This window comes from Chanodichthys erythropterus, chromosome 8 (genome assembly GCF_024489055.1).
Source record: "Chanodichthys erythropterus isolate Z2021 chromosome 8, ASM2448905v1, whole genome shotgun sequence".
Lineage (NCBI taxonomy): Eukaryota > Metazoa > Chordata > Actinopteri > Cypriniformes > Xenocyprididae > Chanodichthys > Chanodichthys erythropterus.
In genome coordinates this window covers 4565623-4579010 of record NC_090228.1, presented here as the reverse complement: position 1 = coordinate 4579010, position 13388 = coordinate 4565623, and the positions used below count along the sequence as shown (strand labels likewise).

The following is a 13388-nucleotide window of genomic DNA, read 5'->3' as shown; positions in this document are numbered from 1 at the left end:
CCATTTTGCTGTATGATTTATATTTTACTGTGAAGGGAAATCGATAAATCATTTGTTTCGAAAGAGTTTTTTTTTTTTTTTTTCATATAACCTATATAAGTGTACACATACCCGTTGAGGTTTTGTTGTTTAAGCAACATTTTATATTCCGAAATAGGCCAACTTACAAGTCACGGTTAAAAAAAGAAAAGATTTTTGTTGATTCATGGAGCGTGACTCACCGTGCGTCGGTTTTTAGTCCCGCCCCTATAAATACCTATAGTAAGAGCTGAACTCTCAGTGCGCTTCGGCATAATTTCACAGGGAGAAACCGAGTCATGTAAGTGTTTTAACTTTCATTATATTTATCCACATAGAGAAAAATGTAGTAGTGACTGTCTCAGACTGTTTTGTTTTTCTTGAAGATGATTAGGAGTACACTTGGTTAACACTTCCGTGTTCAGTTTAAATGTAGAAATATGTGGAGAATACTTAAAACATTTTGTCATGCGTGTGATTTTGGTCTAAACTTCTGTAAATGTCTGAAGTAAAAGGGAAACGAACGTCGCGAGATAATGTTGACGAACATGCCCAGACACATATCTCTATTTACACAGTGACCGCGAGTGAAATAACTTGATTGTAAAATTAAATGTAAGTTCAAGGAATATTCATGGTCTGATACACTTTAAGCTCGAGACTTCCATTGTAAATACATTCATGCATGTTTTAGTTATATAAATCAATGTTAACGTTAAATTAAAATATTTATTCTTAAATTTAAAGTTAACCTCATATGGTTAAATTAAGCTTCTGGCTGTTTATCTAACAAATTTAGTGGAATTAAAACTTTAAAATCATATATGATAGAGTTGAATTTCGAATTAATTCAATTTAGAATTTTGAATGAAGTTAAATCAAGCAACTGGGGCTGGTTGCATAAACCACATAGACTAGTCTTAAAAGTTAAGACACAGGACCACTTTTCAAGAAAAACAGGTCCTAATTTTTTAAAGTCTGTGACATAAAAATGTAGAATTGAATTGGAAAAATAACATCTATTACCTCTTGGTTAACTGCAAGTTGGTCAAACTAGTTCTTAAAACACAGTCTTAATATAGTGACTAAGTTTATGCAACTGGATTGGTAAGTTAGTCATGTTTCCTCACAAAGTTTTACAGATAAATAAATGAATAGGAATTAAAAAAATGTGTATATCCAAATGAGCTGAAGACTCCATTCATATCAGTAGCCTATAAAAATCAGTTTTACAGCACTTGTTGTGGTTTATTACACAATACTGTTCAGTAAATGAAAGTCATCTTGAGTGCACCTATAAAGAGTAGGTTGCACTTCCTGTTTCAAGTGTTTTGATGAAGTTTTGATAACTGACAGGGCTCAGGACAGCAACGGTGATGTCCAGATTCCTTCGGCGGACAGTCCGGAGTTCAGACTCCTGAAGGCGTACGCCCGCAAGAGACGGCCCATGGACACCCGTCTCAAGCGGGACATCCCAGAGAGAGAGACGTCAACAGCAGAGCCAATTGAAGAACACAGTAAAGCAAAAAAACGCAGAAAGGGTTTTTCTTTCTTCTTAAGATGTATTAAACCCAAGACAGATGACACACCTGAACCACAGCCAGCGATGCTTGAAGGTGAGTGTGAAATATATTGATCTTCAAATGTGTGTTTATTTATAAAGCATTCTCTATCGAGATTGTGGAGATTCCAGCGTATGATTTGTGCTATCGTCTCTTCTATCAGGTTCAGATGATGTGAAAGTGGATGAAATGGAGAACATGGTCAGTGAATTGACAGAGATATCAGACTCTGTGCACTTCACTCCATGTGAACTAGAAACAGATGGTGAGGGTGAGTTCAAGCTCATTCTTCTCTTTTGATTTCTGTATCTGATGTAAACTGTAGCTGTCACTGAGTTGCTTCATTCAGAGAAGATTGAGAAACTGAACTTCTCATTTCAGATCTCCCTGCAGACGTCGTGGAAAGGCTGGCGGAGCTCCTCAGAGCACACGGTGATGAGCTGGATGAAAAGGTCAGCGAAATGACGTCATTTAATGAGATGTTAAACCTGACCACCAGGTGTCTCTGCAAACACCGCTACCTGCACTTTAAAGGCTTAGCTCACACAAAAATGAAAATTCTGTCATTAATTACTCACCCTCATGTCGTTCTACACCCGTAAGACCTTCGTTCATCTTCAGAACACAAATTAAGATATTTTTGATAAAATCCGATGGCTCAGTGAGGCCTGCATTGCCAGAAAGACAATTTACACTTTCAATGCCCAGAAAGTTACTAAAGATATATTTAAAATGTGACTATTCAACCTTAATGTTATGAAGTGACGAGAATACTTTTTGTGCACCAAAAACAAAATAACTTTTCAACAATATAGTGATGGGCGATTTCAAAACACTGCTTCATGGAGCTTCGAAGCTTCATCATAATTTTCTGAATTTGAATGAAAGCATAACTGAAATAATCTGGTTCAGGGCCCCTGACACTCAAAACTCACTACTGAGTGAAGAACCTCGGTGTCCAATTTGATACTACTTTGAAATTTTTATAAACAGATCAATTCAGTCTGGTCAAATCTAGTTTCATCTATTTAAAATCAATAGCAAAGGCTAAACTGCTTTTGTCCTCCAGTGATTTTGAAAGCATCATTCAGATTTTTATTGATTACGTGCTACAATTAAAATGACTTGTTCTGCTAGATGTACAGTGATTATTTGAAGACCAACACTGTGGGGGAATATATATATATATACTAAATGTAATCTCTCTAACATACTAAATGTTCTATCTTTGAACCTCTGCTGCAGATTAAGGCAGACAAGGCCTTAAACGAAGCGCTGCAGTCCTCTTTCAAATATGACTTCTTCAAGAAAGTGATGGACGTTTTCTGTAGAAGTGTTTCTTTGGAACTGCCAACAGAACAGAAAGGCCAGAAAGTCGACATCGCTCTGATTTGTGAAGCCACTAATCAGCTCTATGGCGTCAACTATCATCCAATGAACCGCGTGCTGGGCTTCGGTGCCAAGTATCTTCAGGATACAGGATACTCCAAGTGGATTAGCAGAAACATACAATGTAATGTAAGTGTCTCAATGACAATATAGTTATTCACAGCATTATTCACAGCATTGGCCCAATGACACATACAAAACCAGGATGAATCTTTAGTCACAGTGCCATTTTCCCCTTTCACAGGGAGAAGTTGGAGATGAATCCATAGAGGAGGTCCAATAAGCTGATGAGATGTTCTTCTCGCATTACAAACGTCTTACTCAGGGGCACGGTCACTTTATTCACAGGAAACTGAGGTTTTCTAGTGTACCAGCAAGGATCTATGTTTTTTTTACTAGGTCCTCTGAACATCTCAGGCCAAAAGAGGATTTATGCACACCATACCTCATTAAAAGTGCTATGGATACTGCCTCAAAACATTAGGGCCCGGTTTCACAGACAGGGCTTAGGCTAAGCCAGGATTAGGACTTATTTCAATTATAGCATTTAAGTAGCTTTTATAAACATACCCTAGAAAAAAGCATTACTGGTGTCCATCTTGAGACAAAACAATAACTCAGACATACTTTAAGACGTGTCAGTGTGAGTTGCTTTCAGTTAAAACAGCTCAAACTTGCATTTTAGTCTAGGAGCTTAAGCTTGAGCCTTGTCTGTGAAACCGGGGGTACAAGTAATTTATGCTATGAAAATCAGGATGATGCATCATTCCTGACTGTACAAGTTTACATATTTAGTTCCCTTAGTAAACTTTTTTTATTATTATTTAATGAGGCATCCAAACTGTAATTTTTCTTTTTGTTAAAACTGTTTTTGTTTTGACATGAACATATTTCAGATGTCTACTTTAGCCTCTAGTGTTTGTAATTATTTAAGAGGATATGAAATAAGTTTTGACTAAATAATTCTATTTTTTTCAATTGTATAATAAACATAATTTTCACAATCTCTGTCATTTTGTCTAATGTTTTCTTTACTACACGATATGACATTATAAAAATATGTGGACCAACTTTTCTAATTAATAGGCACACCTCAGTAATGCTAAACTGAAAAGGGTATCTGCATACTTTTATCCATATAGAGTATTTTATCAATGAAAGGCCATTGATTAACCTCCGGGGTTAAATATTATACTTCTTTAAATATAGTTTTTATTAAAGTTTTATTAATTTTGTTAATGTCCATATAGATTTTACATATATAGTATTTTACTGCATCAAGTGAAACTAAATGAAAATGTAAAATGTTGTCTTGGGGACTAGATGAAATTAAATACGTTTAAAGGCAGAATATGTAATTTTCGCCACTAGAGGTCGCATATTCAAAACAAAGGTGTAGCTTGATGACCCCTTGATTTTGCAGAATCATGGGAGGTGTTGTTTTCACATCTACAGCTGGTGGAAAAGAATTGGGACTCGGGCAGAAATCATATTCATGGATGAGCTAATGTATTAAAGATTTATTAACATCACTGTAGTATGAAGCAGGGTGGGGCTGAAAGCCGTTGGAGTGGAACGAGGCCGCTGGAGTGATCGCTAATGAGAGACAGCAGAGCTTTTATTATGCTGCAGACGAGTGCTTCCGCTTCTTCCAGTCAAGTGTATGTGGGGTAACGCAGTGCTGTTTTATCATATTAGATACATTTGTATATTGAAAGTTGTTATAATGCTACTCTGTGCATTCGATCGGCGGCTGCTATGAGGCACTTGTTGCACACTGCATTTTAACAATAAGACTTAGGCTACTGTGTTGAGCTATATAACGCAAGTAATTTTCTGGCGATGCCTGTCTAAAAAACACATAATATATTAAAGCATATTTGGTGTTTCAATGGTTTCCTCAAAATAAAAACAGAAATCGAGGGTAACGCGGGGATGATGTCATTGATAGTCCTGGTTAAAATTGCTTATTTCTCTTGATTTAAACATTCAGTCCCACTTTATATTAGGTAGCGTTAACAACTAAATACTTACATTTAAATTAATCATTTGATACAATGCACTTATTGTGTACATACATGTTTTACACTGTACTTATATTTTAAAAATACCTGCATGTAATTACATCTGTAATTTGTTTCTGTAATTACATTCATAATTACAATGTTGAACCATCCCTTGCACCTTAACCCACCCTTAAACCTAACCATGCTACCAAACCTTTCCTAACCTTACCCGTCAATAGCAGCAAGTGTTTTGTAATACAATATGAACACAATAAGTACATTGTACTTATTGTTTGATAAGTACATGGTAGTTAAGGCCACCTAATAAGTGGGGCCAAACATTCTTGAAAACATTTGGGATAATGTCAAGTACACAAGTCAACAAAATATATAACGTTGTTCTAGTGGTTTTTGGAGATTTTAATCCACAAATCTTACATAATGTGCCTTTGAGATTTATTTGAGCTCGTTTATATTATAGTTTGTTATAACGAATTTTATGGTTTTAGTTTTAGTTAACTATAACATTGCTTCTAGTAAACTGATTTGATCTAATAACTGTGGGTGTCTGCGCGCGTGCGCGCACACGCATCTTGCGCGCAGCTCAGGTGAAACATGACACGCGCTCTGCACCTGTCTTACCTGCTCCTCCGTCTTAAGGAACCTCGGCGAAATTCTCATAAATAAAAGCCTGAGAAATGTCTTATCGCAAACCTCCAAGAACAGGCTTTTTCTTCGATCTACAGGTGTTTTTGTGTTTCCTTTGGCATGATGAAGCATCACAGTAGGAAGTACTCGCCACCGCGCCACTGTGCCGTCGGGTCGCCGCAAGAGGTGCCTCAGCTGAATCGATTACCGACCTTTCGGGTGGAAGAAAGTAAGCTGATGGAAAAGAATTCACCTAAAGCCAAATCCAAAATGAAGGTGAAGGTGAAGAAGAGAGCTTCGTCTCCCAAAAGGCCGCGCGTCTCTCCAAAGCCTGTGCAAAGCGACGCGCTTCCGAAGGTGGCGGAGAACGGAGGAGCCGGACAGCGGTCCAGAAAGAGGGGCTTCAAACCCCCAGATGTGAGGACGATATTCGACCCGCGTGTGAAGGTAGAGAGAGGAGAAGGACACACGTTTTGTGAGGACGCGACGTACGCTTGGTGCGATGTGTGCTGCTCGTATATCTTTCAAGATGGCTTGACATGCACAGGTGAGAACTTTACATTAGCCTTCTACAGATTTGACCATTATTTGTAAACAGAGAGGTAGCCTAGTTAATGTCAAACTATGTTATTTATTAGCATATTAGTCAATTCATCACTACTGTGCTGTTGATCAAGACACTTAAGGGAATGACTGTTTGTGTATTTAGTGTATTATAAGTTACTTTGGATAAAATGGAATTATATTAGAGCTAACATTTCATAAATCATAAACTCAGAGCATGTTCTTGAGCTTCCTCACTCACCACACACTCATACAGGCATGTGGACGGACTGGTTTAGGCTTAATAAGATAATAATTCACTGAGGAACACCTTAAGCACCCACATTTAGTTTACTGTATATATGTCACAAATATGTATACTAACAATTATACATGATAATGCGGAAGTCAGACATGTGAACATCATTCATTCATTCTATCAAATCTAGGACTCAAATGATATGCACACTGAACATTTGAATTGGTCACTGAAAGATGTGGATGACATTTTCATTTCTGACTGAATGCCTCGCATTGTTTTCAGTAGTGAAAACATTCCTAAAAATCATATGCAAAGCATTGTCTCCTTTTAGCCGCGACCAAATTTGTATTGTAAATTTTGTGATCCTAAGAAAGCATGATCATAGCAGCATAGTGCATTTTCTATTAAAATAAAGAAATGTTCCTCAATTCATTCTCCTCAACATGGCTCTCTGTGTCACTTGTCTGAGCTGCAGTTGTGCAGAGGTTGTCCCTTCACAAGAGTTAACTCAAATGGAACAACTGGACAAAGGTAACTTTCACTGAGTCTTCTTGCTGCTTGACTTGAGCGATCAGGTAATTGAGAGCGAGAAAGCCACTGGCTCGGCTGATTAGGCTAAAAGCCTGTTTTTAGAGCCATCCAATTTTCACTCTGCCCTCTCAAGTCCACTAGCCTTTCATTTTGTTATTAGTACATTTTAAGGGGCAGATCCTGGAATATGTGGGCAGTAACTGAGTAGTATCTGTTTTGATGGTGTTATGGCAGGTAATGAGTTGGCCTGTCATGTTTTGATGTGGTTAGATTTGTGTAGCGTTTATGTGGGTGCATTGATGTGGGTTATTGGCCATGTTTACAGTAGAGTACATGGACATATTACCATATTCCTTAAATGTCTTTATATATACACTGGTGTTAAATCATTTTTTTCCAGTTTATATAAGTCTAAAAAAAGACAGCAAGAATATGCCTCCCGGCCCACTTTCCAGAAGAGGGCGGAGCTTTAAAAGCTCATGCTTTAACAACAACAAAGCTGGAGAATCTCACGCAGACAAATTGAGGATTGTCAGTAACGGTGTTCAGCCTTACATTGTTCAAACTGATGGAGAGACTCAGATAGAAGTTGCAACTTTTAGAATGAAACTGGACGTTTCTGAATGGTTAGTGGATACATTTATGTAGTTGCTGTGGAGTTGATCAACGCATACACTAGCATGTGCCGTCATGTTAATCTTTTGTGCAAATCCAGCACTGAATTGACCCTCGTTTGTGAAGCAGTCCGGTGTAAAATGACGACATCAAAAAAAGACATAAACAAACGCACTCTGTCCGAGGTACAGGTCAAGAGAGATAAATCTAATATGAGAGATTTGACTGCACACTCACTTACAGAAAGTTTTTTTTGAGTGATTAATTGACTGATTGTATATTTAACTGGGATTAATTGTATGCACCTGTTAATGATTGTCTATTTATGCTCTCTTTACTCCGAGTGAAATTATACCTTGACAAAGGCTTTGTGCCGAAACGTTAGTCAATAACTTTCTGCAAGTGAGTGTGCAGTCAAATCTCTCATATATATTTAGTAAAATGATGGCATGGTAACAACACTCTACTACAACAACTCTTCCTCTTCTCTAAAGCAGCCCAACATTGCCACACACCCTTTGTTGTGTTTTCTCAGGGGCAGGGTTTATGTAAATTTTAGGATTAGTGATGTCACTAACCCGGGAAGAAGCTCTTTGTAATCCCTACCAGCCGTTTGTGCCAATTTCTGTAAAAGAAAATATCTCCCTTTGCTTTGAACTTTGAGCGTCGTAACTTTTCAGATGTTGTTTATGCTCAAAAAGCAACATTACACACTAACTAAAGTAAAAAAAAAGTGAAATCATAATCAAGGACCCCTTTAACTAAACAAAATTGGTAAATAAAATAAAGCTGAGAGAAAATAAAATAGAAATATTAGTTGAAAAACGTAAAATTAGAAAAGTTGCCAAATAAGTTTAAAGTACTGAAATTACACAATTGTAAAAAATTAAAATTATAAAACATATAAAATAAATTAATGTTAAACAGAAATATAAAAAAATAATTAAAGCAAAAAAAAAAACCTACAAAAACTTAAAATTGAAAAAAAAAAAATAATATTAATAAATACTATAACATTATATAAATAATACTAAAATAACACTGGGATGCAACCATTTCACTTGAAATATTATAATATACTGTTAATTTGCATGTATCCAAAGTCCAAACAAAAGTATTATGAAAAGGGGGAAAAGAACGTCCATTTATGTTTATTCAGAATATGCTGATTGCATGCATAGGAATATGCATAAAGCATGCTAAATGAAAATGTTCATGGAATGTGGTCACTGAGAGCTTCCTTCATGTTTTTACCACCTGTAATATAGTTGTAATGGAGTTTTCTAATGGTCATAATGACTTAATGAATCTTTAATGCAGTGAAAGTAAAACTTTATTATGCCTATTAAAGGATTCGTTCACTTCAGAATTAAAATTTCATGATTTACTCACCCCCATGTCATCCAAGATGTTTACGCCTACATGACCTTTCCAACGTGATTACATAATGCGTGACGCATTGCAGAGCTGGTGCAAGATGAACATTTGTGGTTAAAACGTTTTTTTTTTTTTGACCGATCATGTCACTAGATAAGATCCTCATTCCTTGTCTGGGATCATGTAGAGCCCTTTGAAGCTGCTCTGAAACTGACATTTGGACCTTCTTCAATCCGTTAACTGTTGAAGTCCACTACATGGAGAAAAACCCTGGAATGTTTTCCTCAAAAACCTTAATTTCTTTACGACTGAAGAAAGAAAGACAAAAACATCTTGGATGACATGGGCGTGAGTAAATTATCAGGACATTTTAATTCTGAAGTGAACTAATCCTTTAACCTACTGTTTGTATTGTAGCGTCTGAATTCTGTGGGATTTCATTCACTTCACTGCAAATAATAGTCTGTATGTGCACTATACCTAACCAGAATGAACAAAGATGCCTTTTTTTTACCTTTCTGGGTCTCACAACCTTCTTGGCCTTCCTAGCTCTAAAGTATTGTGTCCTGCTATTTGACACCCACCTGTTCGCTCCCCTAATGTCCATCTGTCTGTTTGTGTAGCGGCAGTGACAGTGTGTCTAGAGAAGGCACACTGTCCTGTCACAGCAGAACCACAGCTCACAATGGGCTTCCCCTCAAGCAGCTGACACACTCGCAGGGGGAACCAGTGGAACAACTGCACACACACACTTTGGAGCGGGGGCTTAATGACAGGAGACTACAACCTGGTAGAAGTTAGAAGCCATGATGCAGGTTCAGTGCTGAAGGGAAGTTACTTTAGCCAGTAAATGCTCAAGTGAGACTCAATGTTGTCAGGCAGTGGACTGTAAGTCATGGGTCTGGGGAAAGGCTTTGGAAGAACTTTAAGAAGACTTACTGGAATCCTCTATCACCTTCCAAAAGTGATGCGGCGCTCCGGTCGACTGGAAGTTAGTCTGCTGTGGAAGTCATCCGGTGGGTCCAGATCTCTTTGGCTTTTTGTCGTTTTATCGTTCAGGCAAATGGTAGTCCCTGATTCACTGAAAGTCTATGGAACAATAAGGACAGATATTAATGTAATTTCTAGTATAAACATTACTGACCTTTTTGTCTTAAAAAAATTAATTACTGTAGTAAAAAGTTTTTTTTTTAGCTTTTTATTATTGATCTGTATGAATTTGGTCAACTATTGCCATTAACTCTTGCTTATACAATCTAATTAGATTTTTACATTTCATCATGCAAATGTAAGTGCATATGCAAAACTCACTGTCATGATGCTAGGTGGTTGTGCATGGTTTCTAGTTTACTAATATGAGGTTGATTACTGGCATGAGTTAAAAGAAGCATTCTCCAATGGTAATTATTTTAAGTCTAAACTTAAACTTACATCTTAAGCCTAAACTGATCTTCACTGCATAAAGCAGGGGTTTTCAAACATTGGGGTGAAAAATAAAATAAAATAAAATATTAAAAACTATATTAAAATAAATAAATACATTTTAAATATATATATATATATATATATATATATATATATATATATATATATATATATATATATATATATATATATATATATATATATATATAGACACACACAAACACTCACACACACACACACACACACACATATATATATATAATATATATTTACATATTCTATTATGAGTATTGGTCTGCATATCTGAATGAATAAGCTGTGATCATTTTCTTTAGCACTGACACATGTTGCTCGCAAGTTTAACTAGACAGTGATTGTTTGTGGACTGTCGTTGTGTGAGGTATCATTAGATGTGTTTCTGTGGGCTGTGGTGTCTAAGCTGTTGTAATGTTAATCATTTTTGTTGTACAATAACTCCAGTAAGAAGGTTGAATAGTTTGAACAATGCAGCACACACTACAATTTACATAGTAACTGACACAACAGATTGAGATGATTTACTTTTCTCTTTTTACCCACCATGTAACAGATTCTCCTGTATTGCGACGTACATCCAATTGAAACAGATTATCGAAGAAGAATAAATGTAGAGTGGGGAGTTAGTTCATTGATTGGGTGGCGGATCGGCTGAATGTGAGCTTGAGGTTAATTGCAAGAGAGAGGCGGAGTTTAAACCAATTAAAGGATGACATTTTGATTAAAAAATGGTAAATATGAATCATATTAATGGAGGAATTGTTCACAATAAGAATAATGGGATGCATTTAGAATTGGCTGAATTTTCATAACATTTCATATTGATTTAAAGGAATTTTCATTTTGGTAATGCAGTAACAGTTGAGCTAAAAATGTGGGGCTTAGCTAAACATTATAATTTTGGAAATTTAAAGTAAATTGTTAACTAAAAACTATATTAAAAACTGCTTTTCCTATTGAAATATTACAAACAGTAATATCAAAAACAGTTTTTACTACCATTAATTGAATACCAGTTCTTTGTCAATTGTTGGAAACAGTTGAGAAGATTAAGACCTTGAGGGACTGATTTGTGCCTCAAATACTACAAAAATAAATAAAATAAAATAAAATAAATGGGACACCAAAGTGTACCATATCTGTGCCATATGTGCAGTTAAAATGCCTTGATATTTCCTGACCACAACACACAAACTCAGAGGAAGTAGATCATTAAGACTAGTTTCACTTTGACTTTTCCTCCTTCGTATTACAGAGAAACACAATAACTAAACTGAGCTCCAAGAATGTTTTCTATAACATTTTCATTTCATTCTTGGTATTTACATGATAATGATATGATTTATTTTTATCCTTACTAATGAAGCCTCAAAGCTTAACAAATCTTTTATTTCGAATCAATGTGCATCAAACTGCCAAAGTCACGCCCCCAGTGGTGAACCATTGAAATTTCAAAACACTTATGACATAACGAAGCCTCGTTTACTGAAATCATGTGACTTTGGCAGTTTGATATGCGCTCCGAACCACTGATTCGAAACAAAAGATCCATAAAGCTTTGAAGCTTCATGAAGCAGTGTTTTGAAATTGAAATCACTAGATATTGTTGAATAAAGTCATTATTTTGTTTTTTTGGCGCACAAAAAGTATTCTCGTCACTTTAAGGTTGAACCACTGTAATCACATTAATTGTTTTAAATATGTCTTTAGTAGCTTTCTGAGCATCTGAAAGTGTTATCTTGCTGGCAATGGAGGCCTCACTGAGCCATCGGGTTTTATCAAAAAATATCTTAATTTGTGTTCTGAAGATGAATGAAGGTCTTACGGGTGTAGAACGACATGAGGGTGAGTAATTAATGACAGAATTTTCATTTTTGGGTGAACTAACCCTTTAAGATAACCTGTAGCAAGAAATAAACACATCTTAAGCACGCAGAATAATGTAAGTGTACTTTTTTTTTGTAATTGCACCTTTAAACGATTATATAATTGTGGAATCCTTTTACTTTGTGAGAACAGACAAAAATAGTGTCTTTATCTTAGAGAAGATTTACACCTATCTTGCACAAATCAGTTGCAGACATAGTCCTTTAGTGTCTGCTATAGTGAGGTGGACCCTTGATGTGGTTGAGAAAGGACACTATAGCTCTGAAAGTGTGTGTGAGTGTTTCGTTGCAGCCCGATGTTTTGCTATGCGTGCAGTTTTGTGTTGCAAACCAAAGTCATGAAAGCTGAGCTGTTTATCACAGAAGCAAAGCAATACTTCATACTTTTTATAGACAAATGAACTTGCACACATCACTTTTCAGGCATAAAAGCAGTGCTAAGTTGCGCAACGCCAACAGACACAGAGAAAAACACAGAGCAGAGCACTAAAAACATCCGCTCACCATTCCACACTGAAGGACAGAGCCGAGTCTAAACAGCCAACACCGATGTGGGAAAAGGTTCACGATAACATGTCAAATAGTTTGTCAGTTTAACAACCATCGAATGAATGAATCAAGTAATGAAAACTGATTGGAAAAGAATGAAGTGTTTTCTTGACATTTTGTAACAGACAGGTGTTATCGTGACCTCTGGACGGTGGTGTGTGTCCCGTCTAGTGTGTTGTTTCAGCGGTCTGATCTAATCCCAGCGCGGAGCCGAGTTGGAATGGAGACGACCCTGTTGTGAACAGAAAGTAACATGAGAATCTCTATTCTTATCTTGTTCCTAAAACAGCTCAGACACAGACTGAAACAATAGTTATCTATGTGATCAACTGAGCAAGGATAGGCTTTAGTCAAGTGCACATCTTTAGTCAAGATGTGCACAGTTCTCACAAACAGACTATTGTTTTGGGAGTCTGATATGAGAGAGACATTTGACAAGGAAATGGCACCATCAAAAATAAGCAACATCAAATTACCACTTAAAAAAACAAGTATACTTCAAGTTAATTTTATTCAGTTTACTTGAGTAAAGTGCAAGTAT

The 13388-nt window shown here is 36.4% G+C and overlaps 2 protein-coding genes across 3 annotated transcripts in view; both read left to right on the top strand.

The window, feature by feature from the left end:
* The first annotated feature begins 235 nt into the window (after nucleotides 1–235).
* On the top strand, nucleotides 236–3966 carry LOC137023794 (apoptosis facilitator Bcl-2-like protein 14). Of its 2 annotated transcripts, none has more exons than XM_067390868.1 (6): nucleotides 236–319; nucleotides 1375–1634; nucleotides 1744–1845; nucleotides 1962–2032; nucleotides 2826–3098; nucleotides 3214–3966. In XM_067390868.1, coding segments are annotated over exons 1-6 (747 nt in total). In that variant the 5' UTR covers nucleotides 236–317; the 3' UTR covers nucleotides 3253–3966. The 2 variants fall into 2 exon arrangements, with proteins under 2 accessions (XP_067246969.1, XP_067246968.1); XM_067390867.1 differs by having other exon boundaries at nucleotides 1744–1851.
* A 1780-nt stretch (nucleotides 3967–5746) lies between these two features.
* The window catches only part of rassf3 (Ras association domain family member 3), a 45947-nt gene continuing 38305 nt past the window's right edge, over nucleotides 5747–13388 (top strand). The window contains exon 1 of the mRNA XM_067391522.1: nucleotides 5747–6170. Coding sequence (XP_067247623.1) covers nucleotides 5747–6170 — 424 coding nt within the window. The remainder of the gene's footprint in view (nucleotides 6171–13388) is intronic.

Excerpts from the sequence above, each read along its gene's own strand:
- LOC137023794 (XM_067390867.1), top strand. Across the intron at positions 1,635-1,743 it reads ACAGCCAGCGATGCTTGAAG|GTTCAGATGATGTGAAAGTG; the intron begins GTGAGTGTGAAA and ends CTCTTCTATCAG. Across the intron at positions 1,852-1,961 it reads ACTAGAAACAGATGGTGAGG|ATCTCCCTGCAGACGTCGTG; the intron begins GTGAGTTCAAGC and ends TTCTCATTTCAG.